Raw genomic sequence first — 17,437 nt, forward strand, 5'->3', positions numbered from 1 at the left:
TTGTGATGAACATCACCTTTTTGTTTTTTTTGTTTTTTTACGTTTCTTTATTTTTGAGAGACAGAGAGCAAGCAGGGGAGGGGCAGAGAGAGGGGGAGACACAATCCAAAGCAGGCCCCAGGCTCCGAGCTGTCAGCACAGAGCCTGACGTGGGGCTCCAACTCGTGGACCGTGAGATCATGACCTGAGCTGAAGTCGGACGCTTCAGGCACCCCCACATCACCTTCTCCCTGGGATTAAGAGGGTGGTTTAATGAGCTCAGAGACACAGAGGGGTCAGTGGGATCTCAGGCACGCTGTAAGCATTCAGTACCCTGAAGCTACTGCTATTATAAACCATTGGTCATAATCGCGGGTAAGTGACTCTCCCACCCTGAGCCTCAGGGTCTCCATGCGCACAATGGGGGTAATATGCCCCACCTATTGGTGCAATTTAGGAAAACACGGTAAGAGCTCTTTGTAAAGCACGTACCGCGAAGTACCCACACAGCACACTTATTAATAGTAACGTTTATTTTATCCTTTACATTCAGTTTCTTTTACAAAATTGTGGCGAAATGCACATAAGCCTAAAATCCACCATTTTAACCCGGGATAGTCACAACTTTCGGAATATTCACAACGTTGCCCAGTAATACCCCACGAATCCAGTTCGAGAACATTTTCATCGCCTCGAACGAAACCCCACACCCTCTAAACAGCCTTTCTGCACACCCACACCACCACCCCAAGCCCCTGACAACACTAGCTTCCTGTCCCTAAGGATTTGCCTACTCTGGACATCTCACATTCACACTAACATGATGGCTGTCTATTTGAGTTATCTGAAGTTTCATAACAAATCATCCCCAAATGCAGTTGGTTAAGGCAACACTTAGGATCTCAGTGTCTGCAGGGAGGGAGTCTGGGTGTGGCTCAGCGACGTGGTCTCTCATTGGGTCTCACAAGGCTGGGAGTTGGGTCTCACAAGGCTGGGACAAAGGCATTGGCTGCTGGTTCAGGCTTGAGTAAGAGAGGATTTGCTTCCACACTCACTCACTCAGGTGGCGGTTGGTGGGACTCAGGTCCTTGCTGGCTGTTGGCCAGAGACCACGTTGGCCATATGGGCCTTTCCTTACCGCAGCTCCCAACCCAGCAGCTGGCTTGATCAGCACGAGTGAGGGAAGCAGGTGTGAACAAGATGGAAGTCATAACTTAGTCTTTCATAACCTAGTCTTGGACACGACACATGACAGCCCATCCTTCTTGCTTATTCTGATTGACAGATGCAGGTCACTAGGTCCCGCCAACCTTCGAGAGGGGAAGGGACTGCACGAAGACTCGAAGGGCAGGAGGCTCTTCCTAACACAGCTGTCTACCACACTGTCATCACAAACACTAAATCTCCACAATCTAACACTCTTTCCCGGGGGGACTTGATCCTTCTCTCCCTGCTTACCTTCAGGATGAAGCATCCCAGGTCTCAAGAGCTGAGGAACCCCACGGAGTGACATATGCTGAGCTGGACATCAGAGCCCTAAGTGAGGGTCCTTCCAGCCAGATGGAACAGCCCCTGGAAACCTGTGTGTACTTGACCCTCAAGACATAGCTGGGAGAGTACCTGGAGCCCAGCAAACAAGATCTTCCGATGGATGATGGAGAGCCCTTGGGGCACCAGGCAAATGGGGATCCCTTTCCTCAAATCTGCAATGAAGACTCGTTTCCTTCTAAAAATTTATTTTTTACATGAGAGGTATCAGGGTGCTGGGGTGGCTCAGTCGGTTGAGCGTCTGACTTCGGCCCAGGTCATGATCATGATCTCATAGTTCATGAGTTTGAGCCCCACGTCATGCTCTGTGCTGACAGCTTGGAGCCTGGAGCCTGCTTTAGATTCTGTGACTCCCTCTCTCTGTCTGTCCCTCCCCTGCTCGTGCTCTCTCTCTCAAAAATAAATAAACATTAAAAATTTTTTAATAAATAAATAAATAAATAAATGAGAGGTATCATTTGCAGAGTGAAATGCACAAATCTTGCACAGCTAAGTGACTACAGATAGATGACTGACAGACAGATATAGATATATAGATATCCCAGTAATCTATCTCTACCTATCCCCTTTGGTATAACCACCATCCAAATAAACACAGTATTTCCAGAACTCCAGGAGGTTTCCCTGTGACACCCTCCAGTCAACCACCACGGCCCCAGAGACCCTTCCTTTTTCTGCCTTTTCACCACCTTTTCATCACTTTTCAAGCCTGTTCTTCATATGCCCTCACATACACGTGGCCACGCTATGTGTTCTCTTCTGTGTCTGGCTTCTTTCACCCAAATACGTCGTTCCTGAGGTTTATCCCCGACGTTACATGTAGTTGTGTTTTCTTCCCTATCTACCGCTGAGCATCACTCCAATGCACATTCATGCCACGGTCACGGAGAACGGTCTCCAGGGGATGGACAATTGGGTTGTTTGCGGGCTGCAGCTTCTGTGGGCCAGCTTGCACGAACACTCTTAGCTATGTCTTTGCAGACATGGGCACATGTGCACACATTCCCCCTGGAATATAAATAGTGGGATGGCTGGGTCAAAGAACAGGTGTATGCTTAATTTCATTTGCTACTTCTGAACAGTTTTCTAAGGGGGTTGTACTACTTCCTACTTCCTTCCTGACAAGCGCTCAGTGTTTTTCTTGATAGCTGCTCTTCTGTTCACACTCCCTTCTCCCCACAAAGCTGCTCCATCACCTTACACAAGTTTGTGGGTGCGAGCAAAGCCTTCACTGTGACCTGTGACCTCCAACTATTCTCACTCCTGGTATTTGTGTCCCTGGGCCATCCCTCCCCCAGTTTTGTCAACTTGCTTCTAACCTACAGAATATGGCAAAGGAGATAGGATGTCACTTCAGCGGTTATGCTACTGAAGAATACAACTGCCATCTTGACAGTGGGCTTTTTCTACCTTCCTTGTGCATTTGGATGATGATGTGGAATCCCTGTTTTGGGAAAAGCCCACTTGGCAAGGAACTGAGGGCCGTCTCCAGCCAGCAAGGAACTGGCTTCTTCCAACAAGCATGTGGGCTTGTGTTGTATAATAAAGAATTTGGCTGGTCGTTGTCCCTGGCTCCCGGGAGCTAATCTCTAAGCGCTTGGAATCTATCTCTCACCCTTTTTTGAAGTTTATTTATTTATTTTGAAGAGACAGAGGCAGTGCAAGTAGGGAGGCGCAGAGAGAGAGGGAGAGAGAGAATCCCAAGCAGGTTTCGTGTTGTCAGCACAGAGCCCGATGTGGGGCTCAAACTCACAAACTGTGAGATGGTGGCCTGAGCTGAAATCAAGAGTCAGACACTCAACTGACTGAGTCCCCCAGGGAACCCCTTGGATCTCTTGGGTAACAGCAGCATCTTTATTATTCACAGCAGGCACCTTGGACCACACCTGAGTTTATGGCAGTGAGATGACTCAGGATGGGGGCTGGTGGTGCCAGAAAGACCATGTGATTACAAGGTTACAGCCTTGACCTCTGGGGATGAGAAGAGGCTGCAGATAGAGTCAATCATGTGGGCAATGCTGCAATCAATCATGCCTATGTGATGATATCCCCAAGAAAACTGTGCACACTGAGGCTCAGGGAGTTTTCTGGCTGGTGACACATCCTGAGACCATAGGAAGCTTTGCTTTTGGGGCCCTCCCAGGCTTCACCCTATGTGTCTCTAAATCTAGATGGTCTTGATTTATATCCTTTATAATAGAAATTGTAATCATAAATATAGTGCTTTCTTGAATTCTTTGAGTGGTTCTAGCAAGTTATTGAACCTCACGGAGTAGTGGGAACCTACAAAAATTTAGGTCATCTGTTCATGGGTGCAGGTGGCTCGGGAACAGCTGAGCACACAGCTGGTGTCTGCAGTGAGGACAGTCCTGTGGGCCCCTCACCCTTAGCCTGTGAAGTCTGTGCTCACTCTGGGTGACGCGTGTCAGAACTGCAGCACGGAAGTGGATCCTTCCCCAGCTGAGCTTCCGGATTAGACCCCAGCCCTGGCTGACTCGGCGACTGCAGGTCACAGACAACCCTGCTCAGCGATGCTTCGGCTTTTGGCCCCCAAAACAATGAAATACTGAAGGTGTGCTGCTTAAGCTGCTACCTTCAGGGTAATGCTGTTACACAGCAATAGATAACTGAAACACTCACACCGTTGTGGGCATCATTCCACAGAATGGACCCAAGACACAGAGACACCTTCACCACTGTGGGCCAGGGGTGGGGAGCGTCATGTGATTTTCTGGAAAGGAAATGGGCTTTGGAGACAGAGCTGGGTTCCAACTCCTGCACCTGCCTCTCCTACCTCTGTGTCTTTGTGCAAGGGGACCTGCCTCACTGCCTCTCAGGTTACATATTCCCAGTTAATTTGCCCCCACCCGCCACATTTTACCAAGTACAATTTGGCATTTCGTCAAATACAATTTGGTAAAAAATAATGGTTCAGGGGCGCCTGGGTGGCTCAGTCGGATGAGCGTCCGACTTCAGCCTGGGTCATGATCTCGCGGTCTGTGAGTTCGAGCCCCGCGTCAGGCTCTGGGCTGATGGCTCAGAGCCTGGAGCCTGCTTCCGATTCTGTGTCTCCCTCTCTCTCTGACCCTCCCCCGTTCATGCTCTGTCTCTCTCTGTCTCAAGAATAAAAAAAATAAATAAATAATGGTTCACCTATACCATGAAGTCAGCAAGTTGGTCAAAGTGTGGGTAAACTGGGATTTACATTAAAAATAAATTTTTTTTTTAATTAGGGGTGTGTGGGTGGCTCAGTCAAACATTGGACTTTGGTTGAGGTCGTGATCTCATGGTTCGTGGGTTCGAGCCCTGCAATCTCACGTTTGTGGCTTTGAACCCCTTGTTGGGGTCTGCACTGACAGTGTGGAGCCTGCCTGGGATTCTCTCTCTCTGCCCCTCCCCACTCACACTTTCTCTCTCCCACTCAAAACAAATAAATAAACTTAAAAAATTTGTTTTAAGCCCCGCCCAACTGGGCCAACCTCACTCTTTAGGAACACCATGCGTCTCTCTGCCTGCTTAGTTTATGGACTATAAAGTGCTTCATAGTTTGATTTCTAGGGGAAAACAATACAATTTCAATTGTATTTCAGTTTGCTGGTCCATCTATTCATATTTTTTCTTTTTCTTGGATACAGAAAGAGAAAAAAATTTATTTTTATTTTCAATTTTATTAAAAATATTTTAAATTTTTTCCTACCGTATTTTTTATTTTTGTAAATTTTTCAAATTCTATTTTACTTCCATCATTTCATCTTATTGTATTTCATTGTATTCATGTTTTCAAATTTTCAAACTTTTTCCTTTTTTTTCTTATCTTTCCCTTTTTTCTCTAATCTACCAAGCTCCTTTCAACAACCAGACCAAAACACACCTAGGATCTAGCATCATTTATTTGATTTTTTTTTGTGTATTGTTTTTAATTTTTTAATTTTAATTTTTTTACGTTATTAATTCCTTTTATTCCCTCAAAATGACAAAATGAAGGAATCCCTGCCTCAAAAGAAAGAGCAGGAAGAAATGACAGCCAGGGACATAATCAACACAGATATAAGCAAGATGTCTGAACCAGAATTTAGAATCACGATAATAAGAATACTAGCTGGGGTTGAAAATAGATTAGAAACCCTTTCTGTGGAGATAAAAGAAGTAAAAGCTAGTCAGGATGCTTTGAAGTAGGCCTCACGCCCAGTGTGGAGCCCAACGCAGGCTTGAACTCATCACCTGAGATCAAGACCTGAGCTGAGATCAAGAGTTGGATGCTTAACCGACTGGGCCACCCAGGTGCTCCTGAGGATTTACATTTTTAAGTTGCAGCAGTGCATTTTCCTACCTAGAGACAAAACCAATGAAGGAAGCATCAAGAAATGGAAAGGTGCCGTTTCGGACCTTCTGATAATTTCATTTCTTGGCTAAGTAACAGCCTGTGAGTCCCACACAGCGATCTTGGGTGCAGAGGGCACGGCGTCCCCCGAACCACTGTGCATCCTGAGGAACGTGGCTCAGTGGCCACACATGAAGGTTACTAGAGCACTGTGCTGTGAGGGTCGTTCCAGCAGGAGCTGGTCTGAGCTATTTGGCTGGCATGACGAGGTACCCCATGACACTGACTTCTGGTCACGGGAGGAAACCTACTCACTCCTAGTGTTGCTCTGTGACCAGAGGTCCAAGGAGTCCCGGGGAGGTTTGTGCCAGCTTCTCACAATTAATTACTTATTGGTAAACGTGAGAACAGTGATTTATACCGGGTCCCGTGAGACCCATCCAGAGGGCTCTGCCCCTGGGGCTGGCAACATGCCCATGATGGAAGAGGAAACCCAAGCCCAGGACCCGTTTTGGGTCTCCTGGTTCTGAGGTGCTTTGTGAACGTACTGGTGGGTCCTGACCCAAGAGAGAAAGCCCATCTATGCAGCTGTGAGGAAGGACAGAATTCCTTTTTGCCTGGGATACATACTCTCATTTTATTATTTTTAAGTTTATTTATTTTTATTTTTTTTAATGTTTATTTTTGGAAGAGACAGACAAAGTGTGAGCAGGGGAGGGGCAGAGAGAGAGGGAGACACAGAATCCCAAGCAGGCTCCAGGCTCTGAACCATCAGCACAGACCCGATGAGAGGCTTGAACCCACGAACCGTGAGATCATGACCTGAGCCATGGTCGGACACTTAACAGACTGAGCCACTCAGGCAACCCTAGTCCTCAGCTCTTAAGACAGTGGACAATGTCCAGCAACCTGAGTGTTTGTCCAGCATTTTCCAGTATTCTCAACAGTGAAATATCTTCATCTTCTCTTAGGAATCCTTCAGGCTCATGCCCCAGGTACGGGGGGGGGGGGGGGTCGCATGTCTGATGTGTGAAATCTGAAGACAGACAAGGACTGAGGACTTCCGTGAGTCAAATCCTTGAAGCTGGGCATGTGAGGAACATGTTGCAATCAGCAGCACTGAGAACGTTTCCAGAACGTATCTGTGAAAGGAGGAACTTAACAGTTAGAGAAACCTTGTTCCTGCCCACACTCTGGAGTCGTGAGTGAGGTTGTGGACGTCCCAGCTCCGCTCCCTCCCACGGGCTGCACAGCTGAAGACACGGCTCTGGACAGGCTGGTTTGCTGCCATGATCCCTAGGCTACTCCCACTGCTCTGTCTCAGTAAGTCTCACGGGGCGACCCTAGAAAACAACAGACTCGGTAAGAGGTTTGGGCTGGGGATTGAAAGAGAAAACAAAAACATCAGCCTTGGTTTATTGAGCGCATACTACGTATCAGAAATCTTGCCGAGTGCAATCAATGCACACATTACTTCTAAACTGGTGCTTTACAAATTTCAGTGAATGTTCCAAGTTCATGATTTCTGCAGAAAAGCCTTTGCTACCTGTACTTGATTGGCTTAACGTGTTTTTTTTATTTAAAAATAATGTTTATTTATTTTTGAGAGAAAGACAGAACACAAGTGGGGGAGGGGCAGAGAGAGAGGGAGACACAGAATCCGAAGCAGGCTCCAGGCTCTGAGCTGTCAGCACAGAGCGCGACGTGGGGCTCGAACTCACGAACCATGAGATCATGACCTGAGCCGAACTTGGACGCTTAACCAACTGAGCCACCCAGGCGACCCTTACATGGTAAGCACATTTCTGATGACACTATCATGTATCTGTCACAGAAATACTTTACTACATGGAGATGCTCAGGCCAATAGCACTGTTTTGCCATCACAGAGCCTGACGCGGGGCTCAAACTTACGAACTGTGAGACCATGACCTGAGCTGAACTCAGAGTCGAATGCTTAACCAACTAAACCACCCAGGCGCCCCGGCTTAACGTGTTTTGTTTTTAATACTGACTTAGCCTTTTTTACCTAAATAAAAGTGCTTAGGAAAGAAACTTTCGGTACTATGAATGAAAATCCAGGTCGGGGCACCCAGTGGTTCGGTTGGTTGAGCATCGGCTCTTGGTTTTGGTTCAGGTCATGGACCTCATGGTTTATGGGACTTGAGCTGCGCATCAGGCTCTGCACTGACAGCATGGAGCCTGCTTGGGGTTCTCTCTCTCTCCCTCTCTCTGCCTCTTCCCCACTCAAGAACACACAGACACAGGCGCTCTCTCTCTGTCTCTCTCTCAAAATAAATAAATAAACTTAAAAAGCCCAGGTCAGGGGCGCCTGGGTGGCGCAGTCGGTTAAGCGTCCGACTTCAGCCAGGTCACGATCTCGCGGTCCGGGAGTTCGAGCCCCGCATCGAGCTCTGGGCTGATGGCTCAGAGCCTGGAGCCTGTTTCCGATTCTGTGTCTCCCTCTCTCTCTGCCCCTCCCCCGTTCATGCTCTGTCTCTCTCTGTCCCAAAAATAAATAAACGTTGAAAAAAAAATTAAAAAAAAAAAAGCCCAGGTCAAATACAGAAACTATAAAGTAAATGCAGCGAGAAGGAAACAGTATTAGCATTCTCTAACTATACGTTGGTCCTTGTCAAGCTTCTGGGCCTGAGAGCTGCTAGTTCTCTGCTATGGAGGCAATTAGCCCCCATCCAGGTATGTCAGAGGCTAGCTTCAAGGAGGCTCTCTTGGTGCTTACTGCATACAATCACGCAGCGCTTGGACTGTCCTTCCTTCCGCCTCGAACTCATCATGTCTAACACTGATGGGACGTATTCCACACTTGGGAAATACCACGCTGGTCTCCACCCCTCAAAAAATAAAAACAACACTCCCCACAACACAAACCCTGCAAGAGAGAACGAGGTCCACGTCTGCAGATTAGGAATCCAATCTGAGTCTGCAGAGTCAAGTGCCTTGTCTCAGATCGCACAGGTGGTATGCAGGGAAGCCGGATCTCAACCCAGAACCGCCGGGTTCTAAAAACGTTTCCACTCAGCCAAGATGTTCAAGTAAGAGGGACACACACATGGGGTCCTTTGTATGGAGCACTCTAGGAGTGTCTGAAAGGGTTTCGGGGTTGGAAACCCCTGAGGAGGCAGAGACGCGTGATTCAGAATGTCCCCAGTGATGGACCAGAGACCAGAACTGGTCTCCAGAAACCAACAAAGCTTGATATCCACAAACAGGAAGGGAGGACTCACGTCAGCATGGCTCTTTGCACTTGGCTTCCTGCCATCGCCACGGATCTCTGATCCCAAGACTTCAGGCTTGCTCGCAGAGGGCCCCTTATGTCAGAGGCTCGTCGTAGGAAGACACGCCCGTCTGTGTCCAAAAAAAATATGTCTACTATTCCTTTTATCGTTCATTCTCCTCTGGCTGGGTTAGGCACAGGTTCCACTAGCAATGCCTTCCAGAGATTGTCTCCGGACACATGTCTGAAATCTTCACTGCTTTTGATGGCTGAGTACTATTCCACTTATATATGGATCTCATTTTGTTTCTCCATCCGCCTGTTGGTGGGTGCCTGGGTTGTTCCCACCTTTTGACTATTCATTCTCTGCCTCACTGCAATGAGATAAACCTTTTTCCATGTTTGGCTTTGAGAGCGAGTGAGTCTCTCCTAAGAGGACTTCCTCTTGCTTCATAAGCAATGAGGCCTCTAAGCAAGTGTCCTGGTCAAGACAGGGGTGAGATCAGATGAGATGTGCCGGGGGCTTGGGGCCGAATGATAAACCCTACGTGGCCTGAAGGTGTGTCCAACCACCATCTACCAAGTTCCATCTCCTTCCTGCTAACAGAGCACAGGAAGCCACTGAAGCGATTAGGCCCATGTTTCTAACACATCTCCTTTTTTTTTTTTTTACCCTGTGTGGACCACCAGTTTTGTGTCTCAGCAGTGAGAAGGGGGAAACTACCAGTTATTTTTTTTTTAATTTTTTTAACGTTTATTTATTTTTGAGACAGAGAGAGACAGAGTATGAACAGGGGAGGGCCAGAGAGAGGGAGACACAGAATCTGAAACAGACTCCAGGCTCTGAGCTATCAGCACAGAGCCCGATGCGGGGCTCGAACTCACGGACCGCGAGATCATGACCTGAGCCGAAGTCAGATGCTTAACCGACCGAGCCACCCAGGCGCCCCGAAACTACCAGATATTTATGCTAAAACTGCCTCCCTCCCTCCATAGTTCTCTGATCCCAAGACGTCAGGCGGCCCCACAGAGCAATCCTTACATAACCTCCTTACCTCCCTCAAAGGTGTTTGGGACTGAGCGTCTTGAGGAGTGCAGGAGGGGGCTGAGGGACACAGGGCTGGGACTGCAAAGGCTCTGAATTTTCACAGGCCCCGAAATGTCCCGTGAGGCAAGACAGAGCACACGCTGACTTCTCTGTCCTAATCGCAATCCCCTTGTGAGCTGTCCCATGCCATCTAGAATTTCTTTTTGCAGACTCCCACTTTGTCTGGCATCGGTGAGAATTTTCTTTTCAATACCGTAAACACACCCATTATGTTCTGCTTTTTATTACATTAAATATATGTAAATAATATTGATCCTCTTAACTCTCTGTAAGTATACAGTTCGGTGGCATTTCAGTGCATTCACAACGATGTGCAACCTTCACCCAAAACGTTTGTCATCCCTGACATAAACGCTGTACTCGTTCATCAATACTCCTTTCTGCTTCCTCCCCAGCCCCCTGATAACCATGAATTTGCCCATTCTAGCTAGGTACTTTGTGTCAGTGGAATCACACAGTAATTGTTCTTGGGTGTTGGGCTAATTTCACACAGCAAAGTGTCATCCAAGTCCACTCATGATGTAGCATCTATCAGCATTTCATTGCTTTTAATGTTTACTTATTTTTGAGAGAGAGAGACAGAGTGAGAGCAGGGGAGGAGCAGAGAGAGAGAGGGAGACACAGAAACAGAAGCAGCTCCAGGCTCTGAGCTGTCAGCACAGAGCCCGCCGTGGGGCTCGAACCCACGAACTGCGAGAGCATGACCTGAGATGAAGTCAGATGCTTAACTGACTGAACCACCCAGGCGCCCCAGCATTTCATTCCTTTCAAATGGCAGAAGAGTATTCCACTGTCTGTACAGACCACAGACCTTTCCTTTATCCACTTATCCTTCACTGGATGCTTGGGTCTTTTCATGTTTTGGCTATTTATCACTTTTTCTTTTTCTTTTCTTTTTTTTCAAAACATGGGATGTAGTATTTTTGATTTCCCCAGACAATTTTAGCACAAAGGCCTGGTAACTTCCCCCTTTTCATGACGAAGACACAAAACTGGTTCACACAGGGAGGGAGGGAAAGAAAGAAAGAAAGAGAGAGAGAGAGAGAGAGAAAGAAAGAAAAAGAAAAAAAGGAAGAAGGAAGGAAGGAAGGAAGAAGGAAGGAGGAAGGAAGGAAGGAAGAAGGAAGGAAGGAAGGAAGGAAGGAAGGAGGAAGGAGGAAGGAAGGAAGGAAGAAGGAAGGAAGGAAGGAAGGAAGGAAGGAAAGAAGGAAGGAAGGAAGGAGGAAGGAAGGAAAGAAGGAAGGAAGAAAGGAAGGAGGAAGCAGGAAGGAAGGAAGGAAGGAGGGAAGGAAGGAAGGAAGGAAGGAAGGAGGAAGGAAGGAGGAAGGAAGGAAAGAAGGAAGGAAGAAAGGAAGGAGGAAGCAGGAAGGAAGGAAGGAAGGAGGGAAGGAAGGAAGGAAGGAAGGAAGGAAGGAAGGAGGAAGGAAGGAAGGAAGGAAAGAAGGAGGAAGGAAGGAAGGAAGGAAGGAGGAAGGAAGGAAGGAAGGAAGGAGGAAGGAAGGAAGGAAGGAGGAAGGAAGGAAAGAAGGAAGGAAGAAAGGAAGGAGGAAGCAGGAAGGAAGGAAGGAAGGAAGGAAGGAGGGAAGGAAGGAAGGAAGGAGGAAGGAAGGAAGGAAGGAGGAAGGAAGGAAGGAGGAAGGAAGGAAGGAAGGAGGAAGAAAGGAAGGAGGAAGGAAGGAAGGAAGGAAGGAAGGAAGGAGGAAGGAAGGAGGAAGGAAGGAAGGAGGAAGGAAGGAAAGAAGGAAGGAAGAAAGGAAGGAGGAAGCAGGAAGGAAGGAAGGAAGGAAGGAGGGAAGGAAGGAAGGAAGGAAGGAAGGAAGGAGGAAGGAAGGAGGAAGGAAGGAGGAAGGAAGGAGGAAGGAAAGAAGGAAGGAAGGAAGGAAGGAAGGAAGGAAAGAAGGAAGGAAGAAAGGAAGGAGGAAGCAGGAAGGAAGGAAGGAAGGAGGGAAGGAAGGAAGGAAGGAAGGAAGGAAGGAAGGAGGAAGGAAGGAAGGAAGGAAGGAAGGAAGGAAGGAGGAAGGAAGGAAGGAAGGAAGGAAGGAGGAAGGAAGGAAGGAAGGAAGGAAGGAAGGAGGAAGGAAGGAGGAAGGAAGGAAGGAAGGAAGGAGGAAGGAAGGAAGGAGGAAGGAAGGAAGGAAGGAAGGAAGGAAGGAAGGGAGGGGAAATCTCTTAAGTATCTGTTGACTTAGAGCAATCACTCTCTTCCAATAAATTCTGTAAACAGGCTTGATGTTATTTTTCAGGAGATCGTAGAACTCAGACAAAACGTGTCTACCACATTTGGGCATTAACAGCAGGATGTCTGTGGGTGCTCGGAGATACACCTAATAACTGTCAATTGCAAATTTCTTTCTAAGTCAACAGATTTTTTTTTTAAGTTTTTATTTTTGAGAGAGACAGACAGAGTGCGAGAGGGGGAGGGGAAGAGAGAGAGGGAGTCACGGAATCCGAAGCGGGCTCCAGGCTCTGAGCTGTCAGCACAGAGCCCGACGTGGGGTTCCGACTCATGGACCAGGAGATCATGACTGCAGCCAAAGTTGGACGCTTAATGGACTGAGCCACCCAGGTGTCCCTGGCATAGAGCAGCCTTCAGCATGGGGTGGGGAGGGGTTCTTCCGGCACAAGTGAGGCTGTCTGCAGACTGTCAGGCCCACTCAGGGTCTCAGACAAGATCAGAGGTGGCCCAGGGTCACATTCAAGTCCCATGCTTCCTGATCTTTTTCAGGGTTCCTGCCTTCTACATCCAGGGTGAATTGGCGGAGGCCAGTGGGGGGAGATGTTCAGGAACTGTAACACCAGCTTGACAGAAATGCAAGAACCTGTCCATGATAGAGGCTGCGAATCCAGGGGTCTGTGGACGTTTGTGAAGCCAGGAGAGCCCCTGGAGTGGCAGGTGGCATCCAAAGAGGAGACCTTCTGTGGGAAATGGGGCAGGAGCTGAGGGCAGAGCAGAAGCCTGGGTCCAGCGTGGGGAAATGAGAAACCCAGATGCGTGACCTCCAGGGTCCGGTCTCAGCGGCAGCCCCCCGGGAGGTCCCCTCGGGATGGGGCTCAGGTCTCACGGACAGATGGTTCTCTTGCAGGGCTGTGCGCTGGCCAAGGAAGCAGGGGGACTGACGGTGAGTGTTCCTTCAGTTAAACCCTCCCTCCCCTTTGCTCCAAATTCCCCACATCCCTTCTCTTTCCTTCAAGGGGTTTCCTGACAGCAGGCAAGGGCACCAAATCCTGTCCCCAATCTGCTTCCTTCCAGAGCCCCTTCCCAAGCCCACCCTCAGGGCCTGGCCCAGCTGGGTGGTGCCTCCCAGAAGCAATGTAAGGCTGCAATGCCAGACCCCGACCAAGGATGTCGACTTTGTTCTCAAAAAGGGTAATGTTATTTTGGACTTTTCACGATCACCGGCTTCCAAGGAGGGCCTGGCTGAATTTCACCTCACTGACCTAAGAAGCAGCCATGCTGGAGACTACACCTGTGAGTGCTACAGACCAGGGGCCCCGGACATAAGATCACCGCCCAGTGAGGTCATCCTGCTGCTGGTGACAGGTGAGGAGCAGGACGGGCCTGGGGGAGGGACCATAGGACGGGACAGAGAAGGTGGAGAAACACAGCAACAGAATGACTTGGTCGGCCTCATCCAGGGCTCGTGGGGTGGGGGGACCTCCTTCCCGCAGAGTCGAAAGAGGGTGACACCAGGGATCTGTGTCCCACACTCAGCAGGAACCCCCCGTGGGAGAACAAGGGTGAGTGGGGGACACCGGGCTTCTCCCCGTGACCTCGGAGCCTCCCTTCTCTTACAGGAGGTCTCCCTAAACCTTCCCTGCAAGCCCACCAAAGGGGTGTGGTGACCGCAGGAGACGACGTGACCCTGCAGTGCCAGAGGCCAGACAATATTTTCGGGCCCATGAGGTTCGCCCTGCTGAAGGCGGGAGTGGCAGAGCCCATCAGGCTCCGGACCCCAGCCGGCAAGGAGGCGGACTTCTCCCTGCAGACTGTGACAGTCGGTGACGCTGGGAACTACAGCTGTGTCTACTTCCAGACCGGGACTCCTTTCTGGGCCTCACAGCCTAGTGATCGTCTTGAGATCCGGGTGAGAGGTGAGGTTTTGCACCATTTTTCAGAAGTTGGAGAAAGTCAATTCATTTCTTCATCAGCTTGTTTTTATTTTGGCTGTTTTGCTTGCTTTCCCAGTTGGGTGGACCCATCACTGACTTACAACACTATCAGTTTAAGGTGAACGACGTGCTCTTTTTTCTACCTGGAGAGCGTCGCTTCTGTTCCTTTCTGATTCTTCTTTCTCTTCTGATTTTACCGTCATCTCCTTCTCACACCTGCCCTTTCCTAACCTCGAGTCTTTGGCCTTTGTTGTTCTGTATTCCTGGAGAATTGCTCAAGTTGTTCTTGCAAACGATCCATCCCGCCAACCGTCAGCGTCCCTTCCCCTACCCTTTGCGTCTCTTAGACTTGTGGGTCGTCCCGGTGATGGCAGCCTCATGGCTTGCGGTCTCGTTCTTAGTGCGCGCTGCTGCCCTGGCCGCCAGGTTCTGGGTCACCCGTGGAGGATCTTCCACAACCATCTTGTGTGTCTGGCCAGAACGTTGCTTCCTTGGATGCCACACCCCGTGCTTCCGTGGCACCGTAGACGTGTGCATGTGAGCCGTGGTGGCCCATCGCCCTCTGGTTGGAAAGCAGGGACCGTGCAGCCAGCACAGACAGGTGCAGAGGGCACCCTGGGTCTGCGACGTCACCACAGGTTCCTCCCACGGACTCTGTCTCCGGGAAACGTTGTGGCTGGTGGGCTCACACATGAACTCTGCACCCACGGCCTGTGTGACATGGAAGCTTCACTCGCAGGTCCTCTTAGGAGCCAGGGCCAACCCCGAGCCCAGGTCCTGGTGAGGAGCCCAGGTACTCATTAGGAGCCAGGGCCAATGCCAGCCCAGGTCCTCATTAGGAGCCAAGGCCAACACTGAGCCCTAGCTCTTCTTGGGTGCGGTGGGAATGAAATGCACGGTGCTCTCGGTGCTTAGGTACTGGGCTTGAATTTTCTTGAGCTCACGGCCGCCTGAAGTCTTTGCCGTGAGGAGGGGGTGCACAAGCAACCACCGAATCATTTCCACGCTCGGGGCAGCATCTTTGGGTTTTGGTCTTGCTCCTAAGCCTGATTCCTAATACCAGGAGGGAGAAGGGAAAAGGGACACGTGGGAGGGTCAAAAGATATGAAGAGCCAATAAATGAAGGAAGAGAGACCGAGCAGAGAGAAGACAAAGGACAGAAGACCAAGGAAGACCCACTAGAACCCTCACGAAATCCCACGTTGGGTTTTCAGTGATTACAACTTCAGGGCGGCCACAGCTGACCACTGGCCAGGGCACACAAGTGGGTGCAGGAGCGTCCCGTTGGGCAGATCCACGTGGGAAGGATGGACACTCCTCTACTGGCTGGTGCTGACGCTCTCCTCTCTCCCAGTCCCCCCAGGTGCCATATCGAGGGACTACACCACGGGCAACCTCATCCGCCTGGGTCTGGCTGCCCTAGTTGTGGTTATTATGGGCGCTCTCCTGCTGGAAGCCTGGTGCAGCCAGAAGGAGTCTCCACGTGGATCCACGTAGAACAACTGAGCACTTGTCTTGTTCACGGGCTGGTATAGTGACACGTGGTTCTCTGAACACCAAACTCCACCATGGGGACATGCTGTTTCTCATCATGGGCCCAAATGATACTTTGGGTGGGATATTTCTTCAGCACGTGGGACTGTCCTGTTCCTCGTGGGAACATTCAGCACCATTTCTTTTTCTCATTAAAGAGCAGCTGAAGCCCCAGTCATTGTGGGACAAGATAATGAGTGCTATCAGGACCTTTCCCAACATTCCTAGATACGGAGGATGGGAGGTGGGGTGGTGTTCCCCTGCTGGAGAACCTGTGTTAGGAGGCCAGGGAAATAATATTCTTCCTCTTCCTTCCTCCCCTGTCCTTAGGTGTGTACTACCCACATGCCCCAGGGCTTCCCAGGGAATGACGAGTGCAGATGGAGAGACCTGCCGATCCTTAACAGTCCTGTGGAACCTACATTCTTAGCTCTATGAAGAACTACTCAAGGACGAGGCTTACCTCTTGCCATAGCTTTGCCTGGGGCAGAGCACAGAATGGATCTTAAAGACACACTCAAAAAATTTGGATGATTTGAAAAAAATACTTAAAACTTCAGAGTCTGGCTGGGTAGCACGTGCAGTTACCTCCATAGGAACTGTGATGCCATTGATATTTAGGGAAAACACTGCTTCCGGCATATTATCGACTCCCCTCCATTCTCTATTTTGTACTTCAGGACCAGCAATTAGTCAAGTGTGAAACTTTCTTTATCCTATGTGTCTTTTCAATTTTATTTCATAGATTCTCCACATTTTGCCTAATTTTGGGAGGCTCCCTCTCAACTTCATAGCATCAAGTTGCTTCTGAGTTGTACCCAGGATTTCTTCATCGTCTGGTGCAGGTGTAAAAAGGTTATCCACAATATTTTCACCTTCACGATCTGTTGCTGTTTGTTCATAATCCTGTTCTCTGTCACAAATACTCATTCTTATTTTAGAACTATTGTCTCCTCTCTTAAAACCCGGGAGATACGCTTATAAAAATCCAGTTCTGGGGTCGCCTGGGTGGCTCCGGCAGGCATCGTGACTGTTGACTGCAGTTCAGGTCATGATATCAGGTTCATGAGATCAAGTCCCACACCGGGCTCTGCACTGAGTGTGTAGCCTGCTTAAGTTTCTCTCTTTGTCCCCCTCTGCCCATCTCCCCCACGTGCTTTCTCTCTTTTTCTCTCAAAAAGAAAAAAAAAGTCCTGTTTGGAGTAGAGATGATTCTTGCAGATGTAATTCTTTGTTTCATCTACTTCGTTTTGTTGCACTGGCTTTCATCACACCATGGACGAATCTTGCTTCGGGGTGCTGGGGGCAGACAGGAGCTTCTCCCAGGCTGCAAATCTTTTGTCAGACTTTCTCAATGTGGACACTCTGGTAGCCTCAGGCACCAGGAGAATTTTTCTGTTCCTTCTACCCAATGAGTAAAAATCATGGTTCCTACTGAGAACAGACCCCCTTGGCTGGTGTTTGGCCAAGAGTGGTCAAATGGACAGAACTTTGGATTTATGCCCAGTATGAGTGTGGCACATCACAGAGACACCAGTTGTTCACTGGACAACCACGTCTTGCTTCAGTCTCTGCCTTGGCCGTGCATGCAACAGACTTTGTG

General features: G+C 49.2%; 1 protein-coding gene across 5 annotated transcripts in view; it reads left to right on the forward strand.

Moving 5' to 3' along the window:
* TARM1 (T cell-interacting, activating receptor on myeloid cells 1) overlaps window positions 1-16,981 on the forward strand; it is a 30,294-nt gene extending 13,313 nt beyond the window's left edge. The window contains exons 1-7 of one of the 5 annotated variants that reach the window (XM_047837240.1): window positions 7,054-7,171; window positions 12,917-13,084; window positions 13,275-13,310; window positions 13,558-13,732; window positions 13,987-14,283; window positions 15,656-15,830; window positions 16,165-16,981. In XM_047837240.1, the coding sequence (XP_047693196.1) occupies window positions 12,968-13,084; window positions 13,275-13,310; window positions 13,558-13,732; window positions 13,987-14,283; window positions 15,656-15,798 (768 nt within the window). In that variant the 5' untranslated portion in view covers window positions 7,054-7,171; window positions 12,917-12,967 and the 3' untranslated portion in view covers window positions 15,799-15,830; window positions 16,165-16,981. Of the gene's footprint in view, window positions 1-7,033; window positions 7,172-7,588; window positions 7,642-12,916; window positions 13,085-13,274; window positions 13,311-13,441; window positions 13,733-13,986; window positions 14,284-15,655; window positions 15,831-16,164 lie in introns of those variants that run through there. The other 4 variants (XM_047837241.1, XM_047837239.1, XM_047837243.1 and 1 more) reach the window with 4 other exon arrangements.
* Window positions 16,982-17,437: the final 456 nt, after the last annotated feature.

This window comes from Prionailurus viverrinus, chromosome E2, assembly GCF_022837055.1.
Source record: "Prionailurus viverrinus isolate Anna chromosome E2, UM_Priviv_1.0, whole genome shotgun sequence".
Lineage (NCBI taxonomy): Eukaryota > Metazoa > Chordata > Mammalia > Carnivora > Felidae > Prionailurus > Prionailurus viverrinus.